The sequence below is a fragment of the Mustela nigripes genome, chromosome 14, assembly GCF_022355385.1.
Source record: "Mustela nigripes isolate SB6536 chromosome 14, MUSNIG.SB6536, whole genome shotgun sequence".
NCBI lineage: Eukaryota > Metazoa > Chordata > Mammalia > Carnivora > Mustelidae > Mustela > Mustela nigripes.
In genome coordinates, this window is record NC_081570.1 from 17,574,739 (window position 1) to 17,590,615 (window position 15,877).

Genomic DNA, 15,877 nt, shown 5'->3' on the forward strand with positions numbered 1-15,877 from the left:
ATGGGTCCTGGAGCCAGCTGGACCTGCATACCATGCCTTGCTCCACCACCCTCATCTGTACTTTATGTAGCTGTACTGCCCTGCAGGGGAGCTGGGAGCATGATGCTAGGTGGCATCCATAAAAGTTCTTAGCTCAGCACGGCTGGGCCCTCGATATGTTCTAGCCCTTCTTTTCGCTGCGCATAACATGCTAGGTTTTCTAATGCTCTGTACATGCCTAGCTCTTTAAGACAGGGGACTGCATCTTACTCATCTTTGAGGACCCGTCCCTATTCCCCAGAACATTTACTGAACTGCAGAGAAAAGCGGAGGGGTTGCCACAAGTTGGGGAGTCCAGACACCTGAACTCCACCTGACAGCTTTATCATCGTTCAGGGCTGCTCCCTCCATGGTGAAGTGGGGCTGGGCAGATCACAAATGTCTGGCTGCATCAGACTAGGGCAGCCCTCAGTGCATGGTGACCGGGGCTTTTATGAGCCTCATTGCTTAGTTATAAACGCCAACCTGGTCCTGCCTCATAGAAGGAAAATATCTATCAAAGGCTCTGAGTTGGCCACAACTTGGATTAAGTACGTTTGCAGCTCCCAATGTGAGCTGTTTGCAAATCACCCGAGAATAATGAATGTCTCAGGAGGACCCAGCAGGTCACTCGGGGAAGGCATCCGAGACCCTCAGGACACTCCCAGGCATTGATTCACTCTGCCTCAGGGATTCCCAGGGTCGGGAGGGATAAAGGGGCAATTTTTTCTCATCATTAAAGGGCAGCTGGTTGCCTCTGGGGTGGAATGCAGCATCTGTTTAACAGGGGAGAGGGTGACAGATTACAGCCGCTTGGGAAGAAGCATCCCGTATCTAATTGAAAATCCCAGGGGAACTTTAGGTGGGTCATGATAATTACCCAAATTGGAGTGGGGCCAACAGGGTTTGATTCTTCAGCTCTGGCTGTGGCAGGACAGCGTGTCTGTGCAAAACCAGGGCCTTAGAAACTCCAGGAAGTAGATCAAGGGTTAGAAAGATGTCAGTGGGCGTTTCCCCTCGCTGCTGTGCGTGGAAGGCAGCGCCTGGGAGGGACAAGTTTGATCTCTAAAAAGCCCTTATCCTGACTCACCCCGATTCACTGAGTCATCACTGTGATGGTATTGAAGACCTGAAGCAGACACTCCACGTCTCTTCCAAAGCCCTCGCTGTAAGCCGGTAAATGCTCTTAGCTTTGCGTCAGAAGGTAGCCACAGCCAAGAGGCACCTGTGCCCTGTTCCTCAGCTAGGGAGCCCAGACACGGTCATCTGAACACCTGCCAGCCCTTAGCACAGCACCTGCCCTCCAGGGGCCACTCAAGAAACAGCCGGTGAGTACAGTATGCTCACATACGAAATACAAGTTCCGTGTATCGAAAGCTTACCGTGAACCAGACCTGGTGAGCTCTCTGGGTTATCGTATGTTAGCCTCCCAAGCACGTTACGCAGTGTTCATTTCACAATTTCCAGGATTGAATTTGAATTCCTGGGAGTTAAGGGTCCCCCCCCGCCCTTGCACCCCCAGGCTCCCAGAACTGGTAAATGGGGAAGGTGGGCGGTTCAGCACTAGCCCAACTCTGATTTGGATCCTGTGTGAATATACCTCCACTAGCCACATTGTCTCCACAGCCCATTGTCAGCTCTGGGAGCAGAGCAGAGACGAGCTAAATAAAGCCCATGCCTGGCACCCTGTCGGCCTCCCTAGCCCGCCTGGGATCTCACCCCATCCTCAACTCCTGGGCTTTACTTTTTTGGGAGGGTTACATTGGACTAACGATTTTAGGGACCACTGGTATCTTCTGATTCTTCCTGCATCCTCAAGAAAGCAGAGCCGAAAGGTTACTTTTGCAAGATGGGACCCTCCCCAAAAATACAAGCCAAGCGCTTGCAACTGAAGACCAATAGGCCTCACATCAGGTCACATGAGCATGACATCTGGGCTGCTTGCCCCAGCCACGAGGACACCCGGTGATGACTCTCAGGTTCTCTGTGCCACCCCATGCAGCCCAGGAGAACGAACTGTGCTTAGACTTGGTATGCATGAAGTCTTGACGAAGTTACAGAGAGATGGGGAGGAAACAATGCAGACCTTGTCAGGGACCTGATGATTCCAGCAGGTGCTCCCCACCCACTCCCACTGCTCCTGTCCCTCTACCCTTCAGGGACATAGGAGAGCAAACAATTCCAACTCGAGAGACTGGAGTCTGAACAATCAATCCCTCAATACAAGGTATTCAGCTGTATTTTTGCTTTATATTAATTCATTTCCTCATCATTGAACATAAACAGATGGATGCTTGTTTAGACTACCCTGGATCACACTTGAATTATATCTTCTTGTTTTTTAAGTACAATTAGAGGTTTCTCAGCTGTATCCTTCCCATGTCAATTACAAATGTATACATTTTGGGCCTCCTTTGTGGGTCTGGGCTGGCTCCATGTTCACTGCCCCTAGTATGTGCTCCTGAATGACATGGTGAGCAAACCCAGGGTCCTGGAGTGTCAGAAATGCAAAGACCTTTCCTTCTTTTCACACCTAAAGAGATAAGGCCCAGGGGGGTGCTGAGAGCAGCCCCAGACCCTGGGGGAAGTTAATGCAAATGTCCTGGGCACCCTGAACTCACCAGGAGGAATCCGAATGGGGGTTATGTACTCATGAGGGGAAACCCAAGTTTAAGAGTCACTGGGTGTAATAGGTTTCTTTACTTCAGAACTTCTCAGAACCTTTAATTAGGCCATGTGCTCCGTGACGCTCCCAGGGCAGAAGCTTCGTACTCAGTGCTTCCTAGACTTGTTAACCAAAGGTCCGTCATTCACAAAGCATCATCGACAGTCAGCGATCCTCAGATAACCTCAGACATGCCAGCACCACAGCACAGCACCCAGCTAGGAAGACTGCCCTTGGGGATCTGGGTAGCCAAGAGCCCTGGGGCCACATGATCCAGCATTTTGTGGCGCATGCCTCTGCTTTGCTCTGGAGTTGTTCCCAGGTAAGCCCAGCGGAAGGTCATCTGGTGCCCTGTTTACCCGAGTACCCCCACAGCCTCCAGCACAGACCCAGAAACCTACAGAGCTTATTGACTGACAGGCGCAAATGCCATAAAATGAGAATTATTTCAAACCACTTATCCAAACTTTAGCAAAGCCCGAATGGCACTTGTCTGCGGAAAGCACCTCAACACTGAGTGTTCTCCACTCTCCTTTTTACTTCTTCCTCGAAGAAGCTTCCAGATTCAAACTAGGGGGCCTGAGTGGCTATACCAAGGAGTTGTACCCTATATGCTCATACACCATTGGATACGGAATAGCAGCTGCTCTAAGGAGAACAGTCTCATCTAACCCTCCCAGAACCCCTATGCAATAAGACCCTTATCTCCACTTAATAACATGGAAACTGAGGCTTGGAGAGGGAAAGCGTCTGCAAGGGACAGAGCCATGACTCACACCCAGTTCTGCTAGCTCCAAAGCCCATCCCCCACCCCTTCTATTCACTGGCATAGCAGGGGAAAGGTGGTGTGCAGTGGTGCCCTAAGCCCGCCCATAGGCCGGAGTCCCTGATAATTCAGAAAGAGCCTGTTGCTGGAGACCGTCCTGTTTTGAGCCCTGGAACCTCTGAGGGCCCAATCTACAGAACCCAAGAACTGAAGGACAGAAGGGACTTACTCATGGATTCCATCTGAGGTCTGAATCCTTTCTCCAGATCCTAAGTCTAATTTGGCCTGTTCATGCCTTGCTCGTCTCTTCAACCCCATCTTCTTGTCCTGCGCTGATGGTCAGACTAGGCACAACGTTGCCAGCCTCTCCTGGTTGCCTGGACTTCTGACCTGCTGTGGGTATGAACCTAGCTACCTGCCTAACCCCTGTGGGGCGGGGGGCACCCTGCAGGTCAGCTCTCCCCACCAGGGACCAGTCCTACCTGGAGAGGACTATACTTGGGTGAGGTCTTGGTGACAGGCAGCCTGAACTTACAGTTAGTTCTAGCTCTAGAACCACCTGAGGAATAAATAAGCCTTGCGAGTTCTTGAACCTGTTTGGTGAAGGTAATATTAAACACATAGGATATTAAACATGTTAACAAGAATCCCCATCTTCACTTTTTAAATGTGTGTGTGCTAATGCTGTCACCGTTTGCACCTATCCTACGGCAAACATCAGATCTCAAAGCAACCTACAAGGCATGAATTATCCCCACTTTACTCCACAGATGAGAACATGGAGGCTCAGAAGGTTTAGTACAGTGCCCTAGGTCGCACAGCATGAAAACAGCAGAGCTGAAGTTCAAATCCGGCAGGTCTGACCAACTCTGTGGTCTAGACTTTCAATCTATCCGTACAAAACTATGACAGGCCCTTGCTGCTATATATCTTGCCACCCCAGCAAAGATGTTATGTTATAAAAATAGAATAATGTTAGCACCAAGATAGCATATCATCATAACGGATGTGGAAAGATCCAGACAGTCCTGAGCCTGATTCCCAGGGGCATTTCACGTTAGCTGTGTGCCCACAGGCAAAGCCTTAGGCTCACTGTAGTGCAGCTTCCCAGTCTATGGAGTGAGAATAATAATTCTTACAATAGAGTCATGATGATGGTTGAGGAAGAGGCTATGTTCCCGGCACATAGCAGTTGCTCAATAAACATCAAGCATTCAGTAAGTATTTATTGAGCACCCACTATGTCAACAAGGGAGAGGGACCTGAAGCTGTGTCCTGCCAACCAGTGACACCCCTTTATTTTCTGCTTCTGTTGGGTCCTTCCCCAGAGCCACCTTTCCAAAGAAAGACTAGAATAATCAGGACTCACGGGATAAGAGTCTTTTTCAGAATCTTGGTGTGATCATTGGGGTTGTAATAACCAGGTCCTGGGCCCGTTGATGTCAGTTTTAATCCACGTTCAGTTTTTGATTTAAAACAAGACATTAATACCTTTGGCGACTGCTTCACAAGGGATTCGTTGATATTATAATGTCCTAAGAAGAAAGACATTTTAAATAACTGAATAAGGAACTCTTCTCAAGTAAATGAAAAGCACTACTTCACACGTAAGAATACATTTAACACTATAAGGGGCTATCTCTCTACGGTGGTCTGATGGAAGGGCTCCCTGAAATCACTGAAAATCACACTCATCCTCGAGGAAACATGCTCACAGTAGCCCAGTTATGGGTCACTGTCACCTCCATGCTAGAGAGGTAGAAATGGAGACTTGGAGATATTGAATGATTTGCCAAAAAAGATTTCATCTAACCAGGAACTAAGCCCAGCTTCCTCCTCCATAAGGTAAGAATAATTTTTCCAGCAACAGGGTGGTTAGGACAGTTGGATAATATTGAAGTTCCTGGCACATGGTAGTCATTTAGTAACTATTATACGATCGACAAATATTTATTGAGTACCTACTATGTGACCCGGGGCCACCCGTCTCCAAAGTCCACGCTTTCCCACCATGCCCTGTTTCAAGAAACTGAGAGAGTAAAATAAATTTGGCTGTAGAGGAAAAGAAGGTCCTGGACTGGGGGAACAGAAGGCAGTCTAACCCCTGAATTGTTGGGAGCCCTGTCGGGGGTATAGGTGCTTTGGAGTACAAAGAGGGAGTACTGACCAGAAATTTGAGGATGCCTGGATCCTCTGACCCAGCTTTCCCATTACTCAGAAATTAAAGAAATTATTCAACATAGGGGAAAAGCTCTAAGCATAGACACATACATAACAGCAGTGGCCACAGTGTGAGAAGTGTACGTGGCCTGAAGGTCCAAGAGCAGAGGCACCGTGCTGGGCCCAGCAGCCCAGTCTAGTGCAAGATCAGCCCTGGCCATGATAAACATGGAGACCATAAAGCCACATGGCCATGTTTTTTTGGGGGGAAAAAAAAAGAGTGAAAATAATACCTAAAAGTCACTATATATACCAGGTATAAATGGATCCATCTGGATAAAAATACGTGGGAACCCAGAAAAGTGGTAGCATTATGGGTGGGGAAAATATTTCAAGTTCTATAAACATGGTAAGATTGATTTTGTTTCAAATAAATGTAGTTTTCCATTACAAATGTACTGAAAACAACATGGGGTATTAGCAAGATGCTCTTTGAATGATCATACCCAGTGGTGGCAAAGGTGAGGAGATACAGGTGCCTTGTAGAAGCAGAATAAATGACCTCTCTGCTGAAGGGCAATTTGGTCCCAGATAGAAAAGAAACAAAACAAAACAAAAACCACTGAAATATTTTACATACTTTTGACTTGGCAATTTCAATTTAAGCAATTAATATAAGGAAATAATCTTGATTGTACACAAGCTGTGAGCTATAGGGATGTTTGCTGTCTATTTATATAGTGAGCAGTTTAAAACAACCTACATTTTCAATAAAAGGCCATTTGGTCCTTAACTTAATGGTACCACCATCCAATGGAATGCCATACGTCTGTTTCAAAATGATATTCTTAGGAGGTTTTTTAATAACATAAAAAGATGTTCCCAATATATGGTTAAGTTAACAAAAGGCAAATGTCCAATTAGCAGCCTTTATAATATTGGTATACATCTCTCATAGTTTGTTTCTTTTTCTCTCATGAACGTGTAAATATGTATATGTTTATACATATACAAATGTATTTTTTTTTCCCTTCCACAGAGAGCTTAAAGCAATCACTTGATTATCAAATGCTGAAAAGCAGAAGCAAGGAGAAAAAGACACTTGTGCTCCCGAGTCTCAGAGAGAACCAAGAATAACCTCTGGTGTATTTCCTTCTCGTCCTTTCCTGAGTGTGTTTGGAAGACAACGCGGTGTGGATCTCACAGTGCAATTCCCATTCTGAAACCCACATTTTTCAAGTGACATTTTAACCTTGGCCTTTCCCCTTAGCCTGATAGCTTTTTTTTATTTTAAGGAAAAATAGAAAAGAGGACATTTGTGACATGCTTGGCAGGTGGAAACTAGAAAACCCAACCAGCAGATGTGTGACAGTGAGCATTTTGCTCAGAGTTTAAGGTAGGCCAGTCCTGACCCTCTGCCCCTGAGGAAGGGGTCCCCAGAGCAGCTGGGCCAGGGCCAGAGACCCAGCAGGGGGTGTCAATTACAGTTCCACATCTGCACACTACTTCCCCCCCCCCCCACCCCCCCGCCAAGGAGGAGAAGGAGGAACCAGAGTTATTTCCAACAGGTCAAAACGGATTGTTCGTCACAGATTCCCCAGGCAAGTTTTGAGTGGGGAGTGACTAAGGCACCAGGTATCCAGTGGGAAGGGCCCAGACTCCAATCCACCAGTGGGACCCTGGGTATCATTTTTGCCTGTACAATGGGGACGCATAATAGCAGTAGCTCACGCTTTCTGAGCACACGATTGTGTGCCAGCCACCATCTCCACAGGGTCTGGAGATCATTCGATGAGAAACGTAAAGCCTCTGGCACACAGTAGGAGTTTAGCACGCACTGGTACCCACCTCTCCCTGCCCTGCTCCAGGACCAGGGGATGGGGACCCCTGAAGACCCTCCTGGAAGGAGCGGGTGCATGTGGCAGGCTGGGAAGGTGCCCACATCCCAGGGCTCACAGGCAGGGCCTCTGGCCAGACTCCCGGGGATGCTGGCTTTGCTCTGTATAAACAAACAAGGTGGGGCTTTGCCTCTGATGATGCAAGCCAGGGGAGTTTTAGCCTGGGTTTAGCCTCCTAATTAGGGCTGGTTTTGTTATTCAGCTTCAGACTGATCTTCTCAACTTTAATCTGGATTTGGTGAAATCCGACAGGCCTGCAATTTTATCCACACCCCGCCTCCAAGAGGTGTGACTGAGCAGGCAAACCCTCCCTGCTCCTCCCCTCAGCTCTGGGGCTCAAGCTCCCTGCTGTGGGGACGGGAGATCTGCAGGACCCACTGGGGAAGGTCTGCTCTGACGAGGGCTCCCAGAGTGCCAATGGCGGCCTGGCCTGACCTCTCTGGAAACCTTTCACTGAGGCTGGAAGCGGGAAGCAGACTGAGAGAACAGGACAGAGCAACAGCTTTCCTAGTCCAGAGAGGAAAACACTTGCAGGCCAGCTCTTGGGGCCGTTTCAAAAGTCACTGTGGGCTAACTGGGGTAATTGTCTCCTCAGAGACACACCTCTGGGCCTAGGCCTGCTGTCCGTCCGCTGTGTGATGCGGGGCAGCTCACTACCACTCTCTGAGCCCCCTTTCCTCACCAGAAAAGCCCCACTGAGAATACAAGCCAAGGAAGACAGATGTGCAAGGACTGTGTGGAAAATTCTTAGCACGGAGTAGGCTCTGAGTAAACGGAGCTATTTTCCAGTGCTTGGTGACTAACTGACAAAGTGCCCTCTAGGCTCAGGAGGAAAGGAAGGGTCTGGACACTCAGTGTATTGAGTACACCCCTCCCCCACACCCCCAGAGACTGTAGGGACACCTGGGTCCCGGGGATGTGCACCCTTCTGTGGTGAGAAGCCACTTCCCCATCTGGCCATCCAGAGCAGAGGTGCCTGGTCATGAAAAGGGAGGCCAGTGAGGCTGCTTTGGGGTCATTTCCAGAATAGCCTTTGTTTCCTTAGCTTTCTCCTTTTTGTTCAACACCTGTTCAACATCCCCGCTTCCTCCAAAGCCGAACTCTTTCCAAAGAGACTCCCTATGAAGCCATGATGCCCCGCAGAGCCGATCTGGTACGTTAACCCTGAGGTCAAGGCCCTTGCCAGGTGGCTGGCTGCTTACCTGGGGCAGGTCCTGTTTCAGCGACACTGAAAAATCCTCTCTGGGTTTTGGACAGAAACCCGGCTTGGGCACAGACGTTGTTTCTCTGCTTGCAGTAAGAGACAGAGGTCTGGGGGGAGAACACAAGCACAAGTCCCTCAGAGAATGAACGGACGAGGGGGGAGACGGTCCCCCCGACTCTGCCTTCGCCATCACCCCAGCTGGAGAGGCCAAGGAGTCTGTGATCCCCAGCAGGTGTCTGGTCACCCTCCATGGCCCAGAGGACAGAGCCAGGAAGAGAGCCCGAAATCTGGCTGCCAGGCTGGCCGCCTGCTTTACTTGAGGCAGTTGGGTGACAGTGGTCAGCAGACATCACCTACAGGACAGTGTCTTTTTCAAGCCTATACTACTGTATAGTACTGTATAGTACTGTACTGTTTTTGTTATTTTCTCTATGACTTTTGTCCCTTTCAGGACACTGAGTCCTACATCTCCCCACCCTGATTCCTTACTGTTCACACAGCCCTCCTATGAACGCATCCTATGAACGCAGGACTGGGGAAACACACAAGGGCATCAGGTAATTGAAGATGATGATCAGATCTGTAACACTCCCTTGTCTCGACTTTTCTGGACCGACCAGAAATTTAAAATTTTGACTGATCCACACAATATACAGCGTGTTTGGCGCTCTGAAAATAACAGAAGAGGAAAAAAAAAAAAAGAAAAAGAACCCTGAGCTCATTCCTCTGCTATATTGAATCATAAATATTTTAAATACCAATTTGTAGTCAGTGCCCTGTATTCATTAGATAAAGATGCAATAAAAATCATAAAGGCAGTGACTGGGAATATTTACTGAACGAGCGAAACTATTTGCTGGGGCCGGGATGGTTTGATTTCTCTGAGATACTCTTTTGTCAAAAAAAAAAAAAATGTTTCTCAAGAAATGCAGATGGCATTTTGATTTTGTGTTTACAAAGGGGGAGGAACTTAGCTTTTCCCAGGGTCCCGATGGCTAGAATGCATGCAGGGAGGGCAAACAAAAGCATCAGATGGGGCAGGCTAATTACTGGACAGAGGGACAGGAGCCAGGGTGCCGGGGAGGAAGTAATCACATGGTATTGGAGAAAAGGGATTCGCCTGGAGAGGTGGAGGATCCAGGTAAGCAAAGGAGAAGAAAAGCCCTAAGAGACCTCGCCTGCAGTGTGGCTAACACGATTATCACACTGCTGCTTTTTGCCGGTTGACTTAACCATTGTTCTCCAGGTCAGAAAAAAAGCCTCCTGTAGACAAAACATGATTTCAGCCTTATTCCTCATCCAGACAGAAAAACAACTGAAAGAGGGAGCATTTTTGTATACTCTGAACGTGTGTCACTGGGAGATTTCACCATTAGACGAGGAAAACAGTCAGCTAGCTTGACTGGCCGGTTGGGGGAAAAAAAAAAAATGAAGCAGTTTACTATATCACCATGGAGGGGAAAAAATCCAAGATAGAGCTGAGAAGAAAATGCACAAGTACTGTGAACAGCATAATCCTAATACCAGAGGTCAGGACGGGGGAGGAAGAGACTATGAAAGAAATTGCACCTGTTTTTGCTGGTGGTTTGCTTTAGAGGACAGAATTCTAAGAGAATTCTGCTTTTCTAGTTCATGGATCTCTAAAATACTTGACTATATTTAATGAAGAGCCTAAAATATTTTCACAGTCACATTAAAACAATAATCAACAAAAACCATACACTTAAAATTGATCTGTTGGCAGAAAATCTGAGCTCTGACTTGGGAAAGGGTCTTTTCTAGATTAACTATATACCCCTGGGGTAATTCCTTCAACGTTGTAAGCATTTATTGCAAGTGTACCGTCTACCAGGACCTGTGTGGGGCGCTGGAGGTTTCAAGCTGGGTGATGGAGCCCACAGTGGGGTTGTGGAGGCAGACCATAGAATGCTAACTCCCTCTCTCAGGAATGGCAAAGGTGCAAGGGCCAAGAACATTATCCATTTCTTGGACCAGGCCTTGGCCTCTCTCCTGTTAGCATAACAGCCTCCTAACTGGTTTTTCAAAATCCATTCTTTACCCAAACTATGGTCCATTCTCCATAGGGCTTGCTGGAGGGAGTTTTTGTTTTTGTTTTTGTTTTTGTTTTTTTAAAGTACATCAGATGATGTCATCCCACAGAGAACCAAATGAAAGACCCCTCCCAGGATCTTTAGGGTCCTGAATGAACTAGTTCCTGCCTATTTGGCTTCTCCTTTTCCTCTCTCCTCCTAGCTAATGCTACCCTAGCTACCTTCTTGGCTGTCCCAGGACCTTTGTACATGCTGATCCTCCAACTCTAGCTCTTCCTTCAGCTCTTAGGTCTCAGCCCCAGAGCCCTCTCTGACCACCCAGTCTAAAGTATATGATGCTGTCAACCCCCCCATATTCTCCACATATTCTATCTCTCAGACCCCAACTGTTCATTTGCTTCAAAGCTGGCCACAGCTTGTAATTCTCTGGTTAGCCCATTTATTAGTTTTGTCTTGAAATCCCCGCTGGAATCTAAGCTGTATCCCTGGTCTAGCACAGGGCAGCCACAGATTCCACGAAGGGAGACCCAGCAGGGCTGGAACACAATGACGGATCGCTCTCCAGCTGTATCCCTCAGCTTGTGCTCGCCGATATGCAAACAGTCCTTTTATTTAGCAGGATAACTTTGGGCAAATCCCTTCCCTTCCCTGAGCATCAATTTCCTCTTCTGTAAATCGAAAGAAGACATCACTCACTTCAGGGATTCTTGTGATCATCAAACAAGATGAATACATCATGCTTAGAACAGTATATAGGCCTTGAAAAGTACTTCACCGTCCTCCTCATTATTATTTTCAGGTTCTGATTATCTCAGGGGAAGACTAGAGCTGTGCTGTCTAATAGGGTAGCCACTAGCTATCGAGCCCTAGAAACACGACTGGTCCACATTAAGATGTGCTGAAAGCATAAAACACATACTGGTGCATCTGGGTGGCTCAATGGGTTAAGCCTCTGCCTGCAGCTCAGGTCATGATCCCAGGGTCCTGGGATCAAGCCCCACATCAGGCTCTGCTCAGTGGGTATCTACTTCCCCTCTCTCTCTGCCTGCCTCTCTGCCTACTTGTGATTTCTCTGTCAAATAAATAAATAAAAATTTTTAAAAACCACATACTGGATTGTAAAGATAGGCAGAAAGAATGTAAAACATTATTTTATTTATAATTACATGTATAACTATAATTAACAGTATAATTAATCTTTATATTGATGAGACATCGAAATAATATTTTGAATATCCTGGATTAAATAAATAAATATATTCTTAAAATTGATATCACCTGTTCCTTTTTACTTTCAAATGTGACTACTGCGAAGATTTAAAGATTTTATTTATTATTTCTGCGAGAGAGTGAGAGAGAGAGAGAGAAAGAGAGAGAGAGAGAATGAGCATGAGCAGGGGGAGGGGGTGAGGGAGAAACAGACTCCCCACGGAGCAGGGAGCCTGATGTGGGACTTGATCTAGGACCCCGGGATCATAACCCCAGCGGAAGCCAGATCTTTAATGGACTGAGACACCCAGGCGCCCAAGATTTAAATGATGTGTGTGGCTACCACTATATTTCTATTTGACAGTGCCAGCCTAGCAGGCACATACATTGTTCTGAGCACATTATAAGTGATTGGATCAATCACAGAAAGTTGTCAGGGTCTTTGTAGGCAGAAAAATAATATTACTTAAAGGTATTATAAAAGAAAAAGGGAGGCGCCTGGGTGGCTCAGTCAGTTAAGCCGCTGCCTTCGGCTCAGGTCATGATCCCAGGGTCCTGGGATCGAGTCCCACATCGGGCTCCTTACTTACAGGGAGCCTGCTTCTGTCTCCGCCTCTGCCTGCCACTCTGTCTGCTTGTGTGTGCACGCATGCTCTCTCTCTTTCTGACAAATTAATTAATTAGTTAATTTAAAAAAATACAAGAAAAAGGAAATAAAAAATGAAGTACTCTGAAACCAAAATATCTGAGACCATATATGACAATATGTCATAATCATGTTAATACTTTATACGCAATTCACTTCTTATGTATTTTCCAGTCAAATGCTCTACCACTGAGCTATCCCCCCCTTTTTCTTGTATTTTGGAGTGTTCCCTCATTTACTGTCTCATTGGTTCTTATAATAACCCTGTAGGGTGAGTATAATTGATTCCATTTTACAATTGAGACTCAAGAGGTAATATGACTTCCCTAAAGCCAGTTCTGCCAATCTCCATGGATGGGGGGGTCCTTATGCACCAAGGCCTGGGCTAAGCACTCGGCTCAGATGACCCAATTTAACATTTGCATGAACTTTATGAAGTAGACACATTTCCCTATTTTGCAGATGAATAACTTGATTCCTGAAAGCTGAAGGGACATGCCCAGATCCACACAGTCAGAAAGGGGCAGCGTCCACTTGAACCTGACTCCGTCTCTTAACCATTAATCCCACCGTTCTGCTTCCATGACTACAAAGTGATTGCAAGTAGCAGAACATTACTGCTAAAAACCCAATTTCTGATATGGAAATATGGAAGCTTATTTTCCCTATAAAATCCTAAGAAGTAAATGGATAGTGACTGCAGATAATGTGGGAAATAATAATTGTTACAGATGAGACTATGTCCCAGAAAGTCTCTGTAGCAGGAGTAATTATAGTATTTTCCAGGGCGAGGTCTTCCCTCTGCTTCCCACTGACCTCCGTGTTGCTCACATTTTTCTCGGGGTTCTGCAAATTCCCCATAAAACCGTGTGCAGCCTTCTGTACCCGCTGGGCAGTCAACAAACACTAACTGGTTTGTCAATTGCATTGGAACGCTATTTCCCAAAGCATCCGCCGCCTTCGTTTATTTTAGTAAAGAGTTCATCCAGTATAGATTTAACAAGCGCATGCAATGTTCTTACATTGTACTGGTTTGGTGCAGGAGTTTCAAATTTGAGGACTTTTGCAAAGCTTGGCAACTGGAACATGCTGGAACAGGAATTACTGAAGTCTTTCTTCGAGACAAGATGTGATGGGATAGTGTATGTGTTCGCTGCAGGGTATTTAGAAATAATGGTGTCCAACCGGGCGCGCTGCAAGGACAAAACCAAAGGAATCAGCACTCTCATCGAATCTCTGGGCTCCGCAGGACAGATGTCAAAGAATGGTGGCCAGCACTAGGTCTAAAAGCATTGTGTGAGGGCTGAAACTCCTACAGGCAGCAATGATAAACTGACCTCAGGCTTTGAGGATTTGCTCTTGGAGAAGGCAAGTTCTGACCTGTTCTGACTTCTGTAAACTAACTCAAATTATTCATCTAATATCTGGGACTTGGCAAAAATGATTTTGCCATAAATGCATTGCCACCCAATCCCGTTTCAAGCCACTTACCCTTGACTCATCAACTGTTGGGTAATTTATATGATGGGAAGCTTTAAACTTTCTTCCTCCAGCCAAGGCTTTCCCTCTGAGTAAAACCTCATGTCTTGTTTCTAAGATTAAGTAATCTGAATTGCTTAAATAACAAGTTTGCTTCGAATGTCTTAAAGGTACAAGGGTCGAGAGGGGTTGCTGTCCAACCACGCCTCCTACCCTCCACCTAATTGCTGATTTCTTTTTCTTTTTAGGTTTATTTATTTATTTGAGAGAGAGAGAGAGAGAGCATGAGCAGGGGGAGGGGCAGAGGGTGACTGAGCAGGGAGCCGGATGCGGGGTCTCTATCCCAGGACCCGGGGATCATGACCTAAGCTGAAGGCAGACACCTATCGACTGAGCCACCCAGGCACCCCCTAATTGCTGATTGCATAGAACCATACAATTTTTTTTTCTCTTTCAGTAGAACCAATCCTACTCCTTCCAGGAAGTCATCATAAACTATATTCAGATTAAAAAAAACAATAATAAAGCAAGCAGAATCAATGTTTACCAAATGAAAAGGGGCAAAAGCCATAGAAACTAGGTGATAACATCGCTTTACCCTAGGATAGTATGGCAAGTATCGGAGCCTGATAAAACAGACAAACAAAAAATTCTCATTATTTTATGGTTAAAAGCTTGAGAATACCTCGGCTGGCTAGGGGTCAGGAACTACACAAACACAGAAAGTGGGTGAGGCTGTGAAGAGGCATGGACCCTCCCTCCCACCAGCTCCTCACCCTGAGTTTCGTGGCAGTGGTTCTCAACGTCTAGTCTATAGAGCACCGATGGTATACGGGTGGACGAGCTCCCGGGGGGCAAACACGTTCTTGTCCAGAGTCTCAGCTGTTCAGAGTCTAACCTGGATTCAAGTCCCAGTCAGCCTTCTCTAATGGTCAGGATTCACTTGTGCTCCCAGAAGGAAGGTTACCCTAGCCCTCTAAGCTCTTTGCATTTTGGGCAATAGTTAATGGAATAGTTAATGGAATGCTTTCCATGAGCTGCTGCGTTTCATTTTCTTGAAAACCCTGGGGAGTGGATATTATGATTATCCCCACTTTATGGATAGGACACTGGGCTTTGTCTGCCATTCGATGGGTGGAACCAACATTGTCACCGGTCTGTCTCCACTACATGATATAGATTAGATATCTCATTCTAAAGGGAAGAAGTCAAAAAGAATAAAGCAATACATGTTTCATTTACAGGATGGGCAGCTGATGAATGACTGTGAGATGTTCTAGTTCAAGGGGAATCATCACCCGCTCTCTCCTCTGCCCAGTAAGATAGGCACATTTTCCCCTTTCACTTCTATAGAGGAAAGCTGAAGGATGGTAAATTCTTTCAAGGCTGGTAAGGTGAAACCACCCCTCAGGGGTCCCGTTTGTAGCGTGTCTATCCTGACTCACCCAACAGATGAGGCTAGCACGCTTTTCAAAAACACTATTTCCCGATGGGTTCCTTGACATACCAGTTTTATAAGATAGGTTAGTGTTAGTGATGGCAGCAGCAGGGAGAGAGCCCCAGAACCAAATAAACTTAAGAAGCCTCATACTGAGTTCCCACACTGAAGGCTCACCATAAAGCCCACCGTGTTAAGTACCGTGAGAAGTCCTACCATAAACAAACCTAACTTCATTTACCCAGCCTTTCTGAAACTTACTAGATCATTAAATCTTTTTGGCTTAGAATACCTGTGAACATACTTGTAGGAAAAAATTGTTCTGATTGTTCATTTGAAGCCA

General features: G+C 46.4%; 1 protein-coding gene across 2 annotated transcripts in view; it reads right to left on the reverse strand.

Annotated features, from left to right (window-relative positions):
• STPG1 (sperm tail PG-rich repeat containing 1) overlaps positions 1-15,877 on the reverse strand; it is a 48,674-nt gene that overhangs the window by 7,455 nt on the left and 25,342 nt on the right. The window contains exons 1-4 of one of the 2 annotated variants that reach the window (XM_059375391.1): positions 14,109-14,189; positions 13,640-13,810; positions 8,710-8,818; positions 4,819-4,984 (exon numbers count right to left, since the gene is read on the reverse strand). In XM_059375391.1, coding sequence (XP_059231374.1) covers positions 4,819-4,984; positions 8,710-8,818; positions 13,640-13,705 — 341 coding nt within the window. In that variant the 5' untranslated portion in view covers positions 13,706-13,810; positions 14,109-14,189. Of the gene's footprint in view, positions 1-4,818; positions 4,985-8,709; positions 8,819-13,639; positions 13,811-14,108; positions 14,190-15,877 lie in introns of those variants that run through there. The other variant, XM_059375392.1, reaches the window with a different exon arrangement.